Source organism: Orbicella faveolata, unplaced genomic scaffold (assembly GCF_042242905.1).
Source record: "Orbicella faveolata isolate gen_17 unplaced genomic scaffold, um_ofav_v1 contig_46, whole genome shotgun sequence".
NCBI classification, from domain to species: Eukaryota; Metazoa; Cnidaria; class Anthozoa; order Scleractinia; family Merulinidae; genus Orbicella; species Orbicella faveolata.
The window spans coordinates 9,020,001-9,031,678 of record NW_028301576.1 but is presented as its reverse complement, the minus strand read 5'-3'; the positions used below and the strand labels follow the sequence as shown (position 1 = coordinate 9,031,678).

Here is an 11,678-nt window from a genome sequence, read left to right as displayed (position 1 = left end):
CAAAACACATATAAGCCAAATTTAAGGGTTTCCATACCCAAAGAGCTTATCGCGGACGCACAATTTCTCGCTGAGGTCTACTTTCTAAAATTGAGGAGGTAGGTTTTTTAAGCCACCTTTGTTAGGTTGCACTTTTTCTTTGCTATCGGCTTTTGCAATTGTTCTCAAAGAAACAATTATAGCATAGAATTTTGAACTAAGAAATAAGCGGGCGTACTTTGCCTTAAAATCACTAGGCCTGATTGATTTTTTTCCCTTACTGTTACCGAAAGCGTCCACTGATCAGGCGTCCTTTTAGGGGATTCTCCTCAATCAACTCAAATGAATTACATTCGGTCGACTACATAAGGCGATGGCGTTGTTACCATCTAAGACAGACTATTCTCAATGCCATCATAGAAGAATTAAATGCGTTTTTTTCTGTATGATTATGTACGAGGTACAGCGTTATAATTTTTTACCATATAGGAAAACGACTAGTTATCTAAACGTCATGAGACTTTTCACCATCGGTCAACATTTGTCCATGATGGAATAAATCAAAAAAAGGAAAGGCTCTATCTCCCTAACAGGAAGCGGCAAAGCTGTCAAAATGGAGGTAAATAAATCATCAGCACAAGTGAAATATTTGGCAAGAATTTCTTCGTGTCGAAGAACATCGAGAAATATATGTATGAGAAGATATTATTTATACTGCATATTCCGTTAAATCGAAAGGGAAAAACCAAACCAGTCATAACTTACAGTACAGACCTCGAACACGGTCACTAGGAGGTATGTAATCATGGAACCTTGCTACTTATCATGTACGTGTGTAGTTTTGGATTCGAAGTCATCTTTATTTTAAATAACCAACCTAATCCAACAACCAAAAATTCTCCAACCAATGGTTTAAAAATTTAAAATCCATAGTACATTGTACTACGTGGTGTACGGACATAAATGTTTATAGCGTTAGTCCATATTGTTTATATTTGAAGTATTGTTAAGTGTCTTGAAGCCATCACTTCAAACCATTTAACCTTAGATGTATGTGCGCCGTTTGCATAGAAATAATTTCGCTCTTTTCCTTGCCATGTCGACCTTCGTGAGAAATTACGATCTAAAAAGTAATTATGGAGATATGGATGTTTTTTCAAGCAAGAAGGATGCAGGTGCCTACCTCCAACAATTGTGTTCAATAAACCTTTCACTGACACAGCAGCCACTTCTAAACAAACGAGAACAACCCAATTCCCATTTTAAATTACGCAAACACACACAAACAAAAAAATGAAAAATAATAACAGTTATCTTGCAGCATAAGGCCTTGTGATATTACTGGTGTTATGAAAGTTATTTAAAAGACAATGTTTAAGGGAGGGACTGGTATGATTTAATATATGACCAGTTACAATACAAGTTAAGAAAGAAAAAAATGAGCTTCGGTTTGTCTTTAAATTTTCTTTATATATTGCACTCAGAAAAGCAATTAAGATTGTGATTTTTCAATAAAAAAGGAGGCAGGAATCAACCTTCAGTATATAGTCTAACAGCATTAATTTTTATCAGCGATTTCTTTTCCCTGTTAAATTGCAATTGCAAATTCGATCAATCATATTGAATTCTAAATATATGCGAACAAAGGGTTTTCTTTTAATTTAATCGAATAGATAATTAAAAAGCACGGATAGTTTGATCATGTGGGGCTTCGCAGTATTTTTGATGCTTTGACAAAGATAAAAACAAAGGCAAAGAAAAAGAAAACAAACAAACAAAAAAAGAAAAAAAAGAAAGAAAAGAAAGAAAAACAACAACAACAACAACAAAACATAAAAGCGCTCGCTATGACTTATGGCTTATAACAATGCCATGACAAAACAACAAAAAAATAATAATAATTCAGAGTCCTCTGTCTTTCTGATAGATAAAGTACGGTCAGGCTACTAGTAAAACATGAGTTATGAAAGCGTCTAATAACTGTTGATTCATGGTCAAGAAAGGACCCTCTCCTGTTTATGATGGAATAAGCTAGAAAGCCAGGGCCTTCTTTTCTTCAATCAGAAGCAGAAATAGTAAGCTGCCACAAGGTTAGGTTACCATAGATAAAATAGCACACGAACCGTTACTATAGGAAGAGAGCAACTTCGAGAACGTTGAGAAAATGTCCACTGCATAAACTGTTTCTGCTATAAATCAACAGCAGTCATAGCCTAAAGGGCCTCTAACCGAAAGTGAAATATTTTAGCTCAGTCATATTTAATGGAATAGATCACGTCTTAGTCATGCTTCTCAAAACTCAAACTTTTTGGAGCGCTTCTGACAACGCCTGGAATGGAAATCCTTAATGAAAATGTACGAGCCATAAATCTTCTCAGTCTAGAAGTATGATTAATTATCACTGTTACATACATTCTTTTTGCTGACAGCTTTAAATGAATACTATTCTCAAACATATTTCACCTCATTCTTTTTCACAGGCTTAAGCTCGCAGCAAACTCGTTAAAATGGAAATTGCCAGCAAGGGAATACTTCTGTGGACTGCAATTTTTGCATTGGAAATGCTTATCGCTCTTGCGGGAAATGCTATAGCCATCGCTGCGTTCTGGAAGCAAAGATCAACCCTCAAACGAACTTGTTACCTCTTGATAAACCTTTCAGTTGCTGATCTTTTGGTTGGTATTGGAGAAATCATACACCTATATAATAACATTTTCTACCTTCAAAATTCTAAACCAGCAATCTGGGAAAACATTTTGATTTTGCCGGATGTCTTTGCGGGTTCGGCTTCTTTATTGTTCTTAACTCTCATCTCCATGGAAAGGTTGTACGCCATTGCATGGCCTTTCCAGCACAGAGCGACAAATACAAGAGTTTACTTTTACTTGATTGCCGTCACATGGACTTTGGCGACTGCGATAGCGCTCATTTTTCTTTGCAGTCTGGTATTGGAAATCACCAGCTTGATAATTACTACCCCGATCTCAGCATCTGCTTTAAGTCTCTGTTTGGTTGTTGTTTTATGTTCGTACTTGGCAATATGGAGATGCAAAAGAAATGAGGTTCCGGGGATACCTATAGACAGACGCCAACAAAACAAGAAGCTTGCAGTGACTTTGTCTATTGTAACTTTCTTGTCAGTGCTGACATGGTTGCCATTAACAGTGTGTATTATAATAATCACAATAATTGGAATGCACAAGTTTCCGAATTGGCTTTATAACATTGCAAGATTGCTTCAGCTAGCAAACTCATCGATAAATCCCATAGTTTACTACGCCAGAATGCCTGAGTTTAGAAAACAGCTCAGGAATATTATTCTGAGGCACAAATCTCATAAAGAGCAGGGAGGTAGTCAGCTTCCGAACATACCTATGCGGGGAGATGTTTCCACACCTGTCCTTTTATCTTTTTCTACACTTAACAAGACTATTTGATTAGTAAGACTTTCAGACATTCGTCGTAATTTCGTACCTTTTGCGTCTCATCCCTTCCTTTATCATAAGTGTTAGCAGTCTACACGTTCTTATGACATGGATAGCTCACTATCCTCGTCAATGTTTCTGTCGTTGCTATTTTTGGTCATAATAATGAATTCTATGATAGAGCGTCTTCCAAACAAAAAGACTCCCCGCATCAGTCCCAGTTGCAAGCTAGTTTCAGTCCAATATGGAAAATACGAATGCGGCTTATCTTTAAGAAGAGAAAAATGTTGGGTAATTTATTGATGAGAAGGAAGTACTTTCAAAGCCGGGCTACGGACGTTTGACGATAAAAAAGGGGTAATGTTTATCTTGAAAATGTTCATGAATGTTTTAATATTCGTCATAGAAAAGGAAAAAACATTAAGACGAAATCCGGTAGGATTTTAAGCATTTTCAGTTTTAAAAATCTTGTACCAGAAGTATAAGTATATTGAAGTCCTTTTTGCAGTTTCTAGAAGCTTAAGTTATACGTAATTGCCTGAAATAACAGCAAAAACAATTTCCCATAGGAACTCGAAAAACTAAATTTAAAAGTTCAGAAAACAAACACAAGGAAAATATCATCATCAGTTTCATTTCACCAGTACTTTCAATTGTTTCATATGAACTTAAAAATTTGTTTTCGACATTTGCCGGTGTTATCGAAAATGATTTCTATTGAGAAGATATTTAAAATAGTCGAACAGAAGTTTGCAATATAATGCAAATAATCTAGGTACTAAGTTTTTTTCCACTTGTTACTCGAACTTGTGGTGGGTTCCCTTTTAACCTATCACAGCAAGGTCCTGAAGCTATTTCTTTTGACAACATATTAATACTGAAGAGGTTCACCTTGCAAGTGCTGATTGCAATTATTTTTTGGGATGCCATCACCGGCTTAAACAAATGTCATCTTCTCGATGCACGGTTTGCTGTAGTTCCAATCGAAGAAAGCCTCAAATTATTTAACTACTAAGGTAAGAAAGAAAGCCAAAACGAATAAGTAGGTGCAATAAAAGCAGAAAGTGTTTTCTTTGCTGGAGCTTGCATGGATGATTTAATCTTAATTAATTTTAATTTCAAGCTTAAAAATTACTAACTTAATTTTTTTGTGGTGATGTTGATAATAAAATTCAGTGCAATAACAACCTCTAAACAAAGTGATTATTCTTGTAATTATACTCAAAGGAGTAAAAAATAATTAACAAGGAGTTTTAATTTTATTACTATAGCCTCGAGTTCTAGCTATAAACAATATTGTAATAAATGAGAATAAAAGACGCTTCATGAACATGGCAGCTGGTGTTTTGAACGAAAAATCCGTTTATTTTGAAGGAATGATTCCAAGTTCGTCATATCTAAAGCATTAAGAATTAAAAAGAATAATAACCTCGGACCAAAGTGCTTTTTAGAATTGGTTTCAAGGCATTGCAAAATAGTAACAATGGTGCCGTATATCGCCACAACAATTTGTGTCAGATCGAGTGACTACTTCTCTTGAAACCGAAACTACTCATCCCAGGCGAGAAAAAGAATTTGGAAGAGGAAATTTGCCTTTCTTTTGTAAACAAATGCTACATGTGGTTGAACAGTAGCTTCAGAACACAACTCTCTTCAGGGTGCGACGAAGGTTATCAATAGCGCTCTAATTAAGGGCGGGCCGCACTCTTAAAAAATGTCAACAAATTCGTGCTCGATGGAGTTCTGATGGTCAAAACGTTCTGGAATTGCAAATGCAAAGCGACAATGAGCCACACTGTTCAACTGACCTTTCTTTTTCACAATTCATCTTGTAAACGTAGCTTCAATATCCATAAATGAGTAGAACGTAAGACCTTCTCAGCGCTTTTTCTATGTTTTTTGACGATGGATTCTAATTACATTGTAGCTTTCGAATTTAGCTTCAGCGTCTCAATGAAAGTCACGGATGTGTCGCTGAAATCTGGGGCGATGAGACAGCTGCAATTTGAGGAACCTAGCGATCGGTCCTAATCTACCCTCAATCCCTGAAATTAATCTTCCTAAAATGCCAGCTGAGTGTTCTTTTTCTTTTGGTTTACTTATCCGTCTTTTCCTGCCTGATTAGCTTCCAGAGGTCTTCATATCTGATTAAAACTGGCCGGCGGATTACCAAGATTAATTGAAAACAACTTCACTCTCCTGGTTCCCGCCAATATATTAGGCCCCATCCACTGTATTCCACGCCGGATAAATTTGAAAACGCAACTTTATTTTCACGGTTAGACCTACCGTCCACACTAACCCATCACGAAAACGGAGGTTTTCGAAAGCGCTTTTCAAACCGGAGGAATTTGAGAACGCCGGCTTTTTGTTTTAGTTAGGACGAAAAACATTTTCAGCAACAACAACAACAACAAAAATTTACTCCTTTTTCATTAATATGAAGTCATGAATCTTAGGTTAATGCATGAATTTAATGCGTAGATTTTCGAAAACGATGGCGGCACAGTAATCATGTGATTTTCCTACCCGAGTTTTCCTCAAGCACAAATACTAAAAAAAAACGGTGATTGTTGCGTTGTCAAATTTCTCTGGCATAGTGTGGATCGAAAACATTTGATGCATTTTCAGAGTGAAAACGCCGTTTTCAAATTTCCCATGCTGGCGCAGTCTGGACGGCGCTTAATAAAAGCCTTAGCATGGTCAAATACAAACAACGGTCTGCACAGGAGGTGAAAAACCATTTGTTTCTTTACAATTCTGATCTTCGAGTCTTTTCTTTTTATTCAAAACCTTCTCAGAAATAACTATCTCTTTAATTCTCAAAAAATTGCCAAATTTTAAAATGAGCAAATTTGTTTCTTGTAGATTTCTTAACAATCATAAAGACCGTTGTCTTGTTGACTTGATCAAAGGAGTAGAGGGTACAAACGTCTCCTTTCTCCCACTTTTTATTACTATTCAAAGTTTTATTTTACAATGGAAACCCTCGATCATCGTTATTAAAATCCGTACGCGGATGGTCCAAGAATTAATTATGTTTGTAAAAGTCGACAGGACCTTTTGTAAAACTGTTCTTTGTTGGCCGAACTGAACAATTAAACAACTATAACTTATGTTTCAAGAGAGAGTCATATAGTGAACCAATTTTAATCGTGGCGCTTTCCGCTTACACTTACACCGACGGTGCCCTCTCTAAAAACAATCATCCTGCTAACGCTGCAAAGACTATCAGCACAAAAGAATGATCTTATGTGCCAAACGTTGGTTTTATTTCAACTGTTAATAAACCGGCGTGAATAAAGATAAAGGCTTTCGATAGACTTGATAACAGAGCGCGAGGAGCTATAAGACGAAGGTATGTTAACTTTACATAAAAAAAGCGAGAAAAAAAGCTACCAATTTGGATTCAAAGGCCATAGACTCGGCTTGCTTTAACGTACAAAACTAGCAAGACATCATCGAAAATAGTTTTTCTGACGTTAGGCCTTGCAAACAACATTGTTTGAACATTTTATTTTTGTAAGTCACAACAAGAAAGTCAGGGCATTGAATGGCCTTTACAAACTCGTAGACACACACGCACATGTACACTATGGACACAGCATTATTAACATCAAACATACAGATAGCTAACATGTAAAATAATGTGAAATTACCAGATGACAAATGAAATAGAATCCCGTGCACAGTTAATCTAAAGCTGATAGATCACGTGTTCGGTTAAGGAAATGCAGAATTGATTTTTTTTTTTCGCCCATATGATGACAAAAAGAAACTTTTCTGTGATAGGAAATATCAATGCAACTATGAGGTGCAATACTGCAGAATTTATCTTCTGGACCGTTATCTTCGTTGTAGAATCCTTATTAATTATTGTGGGAAATATTATCACCATTGTTGTTTTCTGGAAATTGAGATGCGTCTTAAAGAAGACTTATTGCCTTTTGATGAACCTAACAGTGGCTGATTTAATTGTTGGTTTTTCCGCCATTGAACTGATCGTGAACAGTAACATTTACATACTGAAAAACTCTGAAGAATTGCGTTGGAAAGGATTCATCGCCCTAAATGCTTTCTCTGGGACTGCTTCGTTGACCACTTTGCTGTTAGTTGCAGTGGAAAGGTGCTACGCCATTGTTTATCCCTTTCGTCACAGAGCATTAAGAACGCGGATCTACATAAATGGTATTATCGGGGTGTGGCTTATGTCCATACTGATAGCATTTATAAGATTGTCGCCGAAGGTTTTCTCCAATTCAGTTATTACCGTCGCCTCTCCTTGGATTTTGACATGTTCGTCTGCAATTGGCGTGTTCGCTATTTGCTGTTTGTACATAGTGATTTGGAAGTTATCAAAGAAGGAGGATCCGCGAATATCGCAGGACAAACGCGAGCAGAACAAGAGACTTGCCAAGACCCTGTTTATTGTAACAGCAACTTCTGTCGTCACGTGGCTGCCATTTGCTGTTACGTTCGTTTTACCACATCATATAAGAAATCACTACGACTGCGCTGTACACAGTGCTCGTTGCGTGGGACGTTTTACCCAGTTGGCTAACTCCTTACTAAATCCGATGATTTACTGTTTTCGTATGCCAGAATTTAGTAAGATTGTGAAACAAGATTTGTTTAGGCGTAGAAGGGCAAATATAATGAATGTTCAGTCAGGTGAAACGTTTTCATTGGCGAATATGGCAGTTGCTGTTTGTGAATGAACTTTCAGGTGTCTTTTTGGATCGAAGGAAACAGGCAACTTGGAAATAGCATATTATCATAGCTTTATGATGTAGTAAACTGCTTTTAGAAGCGTGCTTAAATATGAATAACCCTTTCCAAATAATTTTTTCTTTGCATGTGTGCAGGCAGTCAGGCCGATACTGAAAACTTCATGATATGGAGATACCAAAGAAAAGGTCAAACAAATGAAATGTGAAAGTATTGACTAACTGCGGTGATCGGATTGTATGTAATCTTAATACAGTCTTTTTTAACTTCTTTTTATTTCTACTTCCGCTCAGGAAAATACAATATGAACAATGGCGGAATGTACTTTTCGAGACTATAACTTTGCCTATTTAAAACTGTTTTCTGCTCTAGGTTAGTTGCCACGAATGCACAACATTGCTTTCATATTCAATGCAAACAATATCGTTCGAACAACTATATATATGATATTATGACTTCAAAAGTGCGAACACCCACATAAGTAAGATATCGAGAAAAGATGTGAAAATAATAATAAAAGTAAGGAATATATTTATATTTAATTAAGATGAATGTCAGTTTTCCCCTCACTCTCTTATCTTTCTTTTTGTACTCTTCTACCTTTTTTCATCGCTATAACATGTTCTTCGTTCAAAATTTTGGCGGAAGTTTTTTCTGTGACGGAAGATTTCAATTGGACTTTCCAGAGCCAATCTCCGATTGTCGTGTAAAATAACAATTCTAGCTAAACTAGATATCTATCGCAGTGCAAAACACTATCCGATTCTCTTTTCCTTGGGAATAAACTGCCGCGCTTTTGTAATTTTGACAGTGGCTAAAATTTAGGTCACGCTCATTAACGATTCTTCGGCGATATTTGGCACCACGTGAAAACCGTGGTATTAAGTGACAGAAGTGTAACATATTTCAGTCAACTAATAAGGGCATAAAATTATTGTGACATAGGTGGAGTTAGGTTAAATTAAGCGTGCGTTCCTATTGGTTGATTTATGGAGGCGTGGCAATGCCTAGATCTAAATTTTGCCGGCGGGCAACAATAAAGTAATGCGCCCGCTCTTCCACAAGCCACAGGCAACTGGACTTAAAACTTTACACTAATTTCCAGATATCTGACAAAATACTTAATCACTGGTCCCTTGAGAAACAGCTAGTTTTGTTTCCCAGGAATCTCGATAGAAGACGTACGAAGTTTTCCAGACTCATCCAAAGTTGCCCGAAATTTTGGCTATTTAAGACAGCTTGAAGAGCCAAAATCATGATGTGGTGACATCTATATCTCGAAAAAAAGAGCTGATAAGGGGCTTGTGATTTTCATTATTTTCAAAGGCCATCTCCCAAAGAGGGTTTATTGTTCTTGTGACAGCCGCAAAAGGTGAAATATTGTAGAGTTGTCAGTTACGCCTCTTTTTCAATTAATTTTTGGCACAATCACGATGACTTTCCGATGAATGTTGATATTGCGGAATCTATGATTTGCCTTCATCCAGCACTTTCATTGAAGAGTTCTTGAAGGCCAGTAATTATTTTTAAAGTGTGTCACCTGACTGCCTTATGGAAAAGCAGCCGGAAAACAAAACGTTATTTGATTAATTTTGGCACAAATAATAGTTCACGACAACTGTTCAACAGCTTTGACTTTGCTTAATGCAGGAACCTATAATCCGCCATTAATCTCATCCTTCAATAAATAAGAACAAATGATCTCCACTCCGAACTACGAAAATTTGTAAAATTACCGCAATTTTAAATTAAAAAAAGTGAAATAAAGCATGAAATATTCTAAGGCGCTTTATACCAGCTTCAAGGTCTTGGAAAAGCCGGAAAGAATACTCTCTGGGAATAACAGTTGTTTGCTTTTGGTAATTTTCCTTTTTTTCTCTTTTTCTTTTTTTTAAATGAAGAATATATCAACAAGAAAGAGATCTAAGTTTGACATGATTTTCCGCCATCACTTTCCTTGCAGTGTGTGAAGATCAAATAAAGTTATTCCTGGTGCTATATGTGCCCAATATTTAGGAATTATTCCACGAACACACGTTGGCTATAATCATCTCATATTCAACAAGAGCGAGTAGAATAACTGCTTTATTACAGAAACGCCCTCAAAATATAGAAAGGTAAAATAAAATAAAATAAAAATAGAGACGCCCCCAAAATTACGGGTACGCCTACCATATTTGTACAGCATGGCCTTATTACCGATATATAATGATTACTGAGCCAAAGAAAGCTCTTGGATTGCATTATCCAGTGATCCATTTTTTTTTTTTTAATAATTTAAATCATACTATGAAGACTCACTATGAACCTTATTGTTGCTTTTATTTTATTTATTATAACATCAATATAGCAGAAGGCTTTCCTGACGTGAAACGAGTAATATTAGAGTACATTATTCACGACATCTATTATTGGGCCAGACGTAAAATATGAGGGAAATAAGAATTTACTAATACAGCTGCTGACTTTCGGCCTCGGATAAGAACCGAAAAACTCAAAGGCAAGATAAAGTTGAGTTTATTGTCTTCTTTTGAACGAGGAAGTAGATACTGCTTAAGTATTGAAAGAAACTTCAGAATTCAACGTTTACTAAGGAAAGATCTTTCCATACGATAGATAGATAGATAGATAGATAGATAAACTTTACTTAAACACGATAATAATTAAAGCTAAAAGCTTGTGGGGTCGTGTATTTAAATTTAACTTTGCTAAAAATTTAAAATTACGATTAAAATGTTTAGATTACAATTCCTAGATTTACAATAAATTAATTATTTAATTAATTGCTAACTAGAACTATTACTAAGTTAACAATTACTAAGTTAATCTACTATATGATGGTGAGCGATTTGATTGATATAATTTTTTTTCCTACTGGAGCAAGATGACGATTTCAACAATCATTCCACATACATTCACTTTGTCAAACTTTGTAGTACAGCAAAGCCTGCCATGAGATCCAGCCAAAGTTTATTTATAGGTTGAATGTAGGAGTTGATAAAATTATGATAAAATTATCTATAGGACTTTTAAACGTTATATTCTCTATCCCTTTTAGGAAGTACAGGAAATCTACAATGTGCGAAACTGCTGAAATATTTCCCTGGATAGCTGTCTTTGCTGTCGAGTTCCTGGTTATCATTATAGGAAACACCATCACCATCTTTGCCTTTTGGAAATTGAGATCCGTTTTAAAAAGAACTTATTACCTTTTGATCAACCTAACAATAGCTGATGTTACTGTTGGTTTAGGCGTTATAAAACTTGTAACCAGCAACATTTTAAGACTAAACACCAATGAAGAACCAAGATGGGCCAGATATATTGCTATGGATGTTTTTTCTGGAACCGCTTCAATAACATCTTTGTTACTCATCGCTGTAGAAAGATTCTTCGCCATTGTTTTTCCATTTCGTCACAGGGTATTGCCTAAACGTGTGTATGCATATTGTATTGCTGTGGTGTGGATAAAGTCTGTAATTATTACAGTGATAACAAAGATGCCCGAGTTTGTCAGAAATTCGATTTTGGCAAGTATTTGTCGCT

The 11,678-nt window shown here is 36.0% G+C and overlaps 3 protein-coding genes across 3 annotated transcripts in view; all 3 read left to right on the top strand.

Annotated features, from left to right (window-relative positions):
- Positions 1-2,465: 2,465 nt before the first annotated feature.
- LOC149098265 (substance-K receptor-like) lies at positions 2,466-4,738 on the top strand. Its single transcript, XM_089277992.1, has one exon. The coding sequence runs from the start codon at positions 2,487-2,489 to the stop codon at positions 3,414-3,416; it is 930 nt and encodes a 309-aa protein (XP_089134118.1). The 5' UTR covers positions 2,466-2,486; the 3' UTR covers positions 3,417-4,738.
- Positions 4,739-6,574: 1,836 nt separating this feature from the next.
- Positions 6,575-8,668, top strand: LOC110047962 (glucose-dependent insulinotropic receptor-like). Its single transcript, XM_089278197.1, has one exon. It carries the CDS (start codon positions 7,166-7,168, stop codon positions 8,120-8,122), a length of 957 nt encoding a protein of 318 aa, XP_089134323.1. The 5' UTR covers positions 6,575-7,165; the 3' UTR covers positions 8,123-8,668.
- Positions 8,669-11,002: 2,334 nt separating this feature from the next.
- Positions 11,003-11,678, top strand: part of LOC149098264 (adenosine receptor A3-like) — a 1,186-nt gene continuing 510 nt past the window's right edge. The window contains exon 1 of the mRNA XM_089276971.1: positions 11,003-11,678. This exon is cut by the window's right edge and continues 510 nt beyond it. Coding sequence (XP_089133097.1) covers positions 11,138-11,678 — 541 coding nt within the window. The 5' untranslated portion in view covers positions 11,003-11,137.

Bases quoted from the DNA above. Each gene is read 5' to 3' on its own strand.
- LOC149098265 (XM_089277992.1), top strand. From the start codon at position 2,487: ATGGAAATTGCCAGCAAGGGAATACTTCTGTGGACTGCAATTTTTGCA.
- LOC110047962 (XM_089278197.1), top strand. From the start codon at position 7,166: ATGATGACAAAAAGAAACTTTTCTGTGATAGGAAATATCAATGCAACT.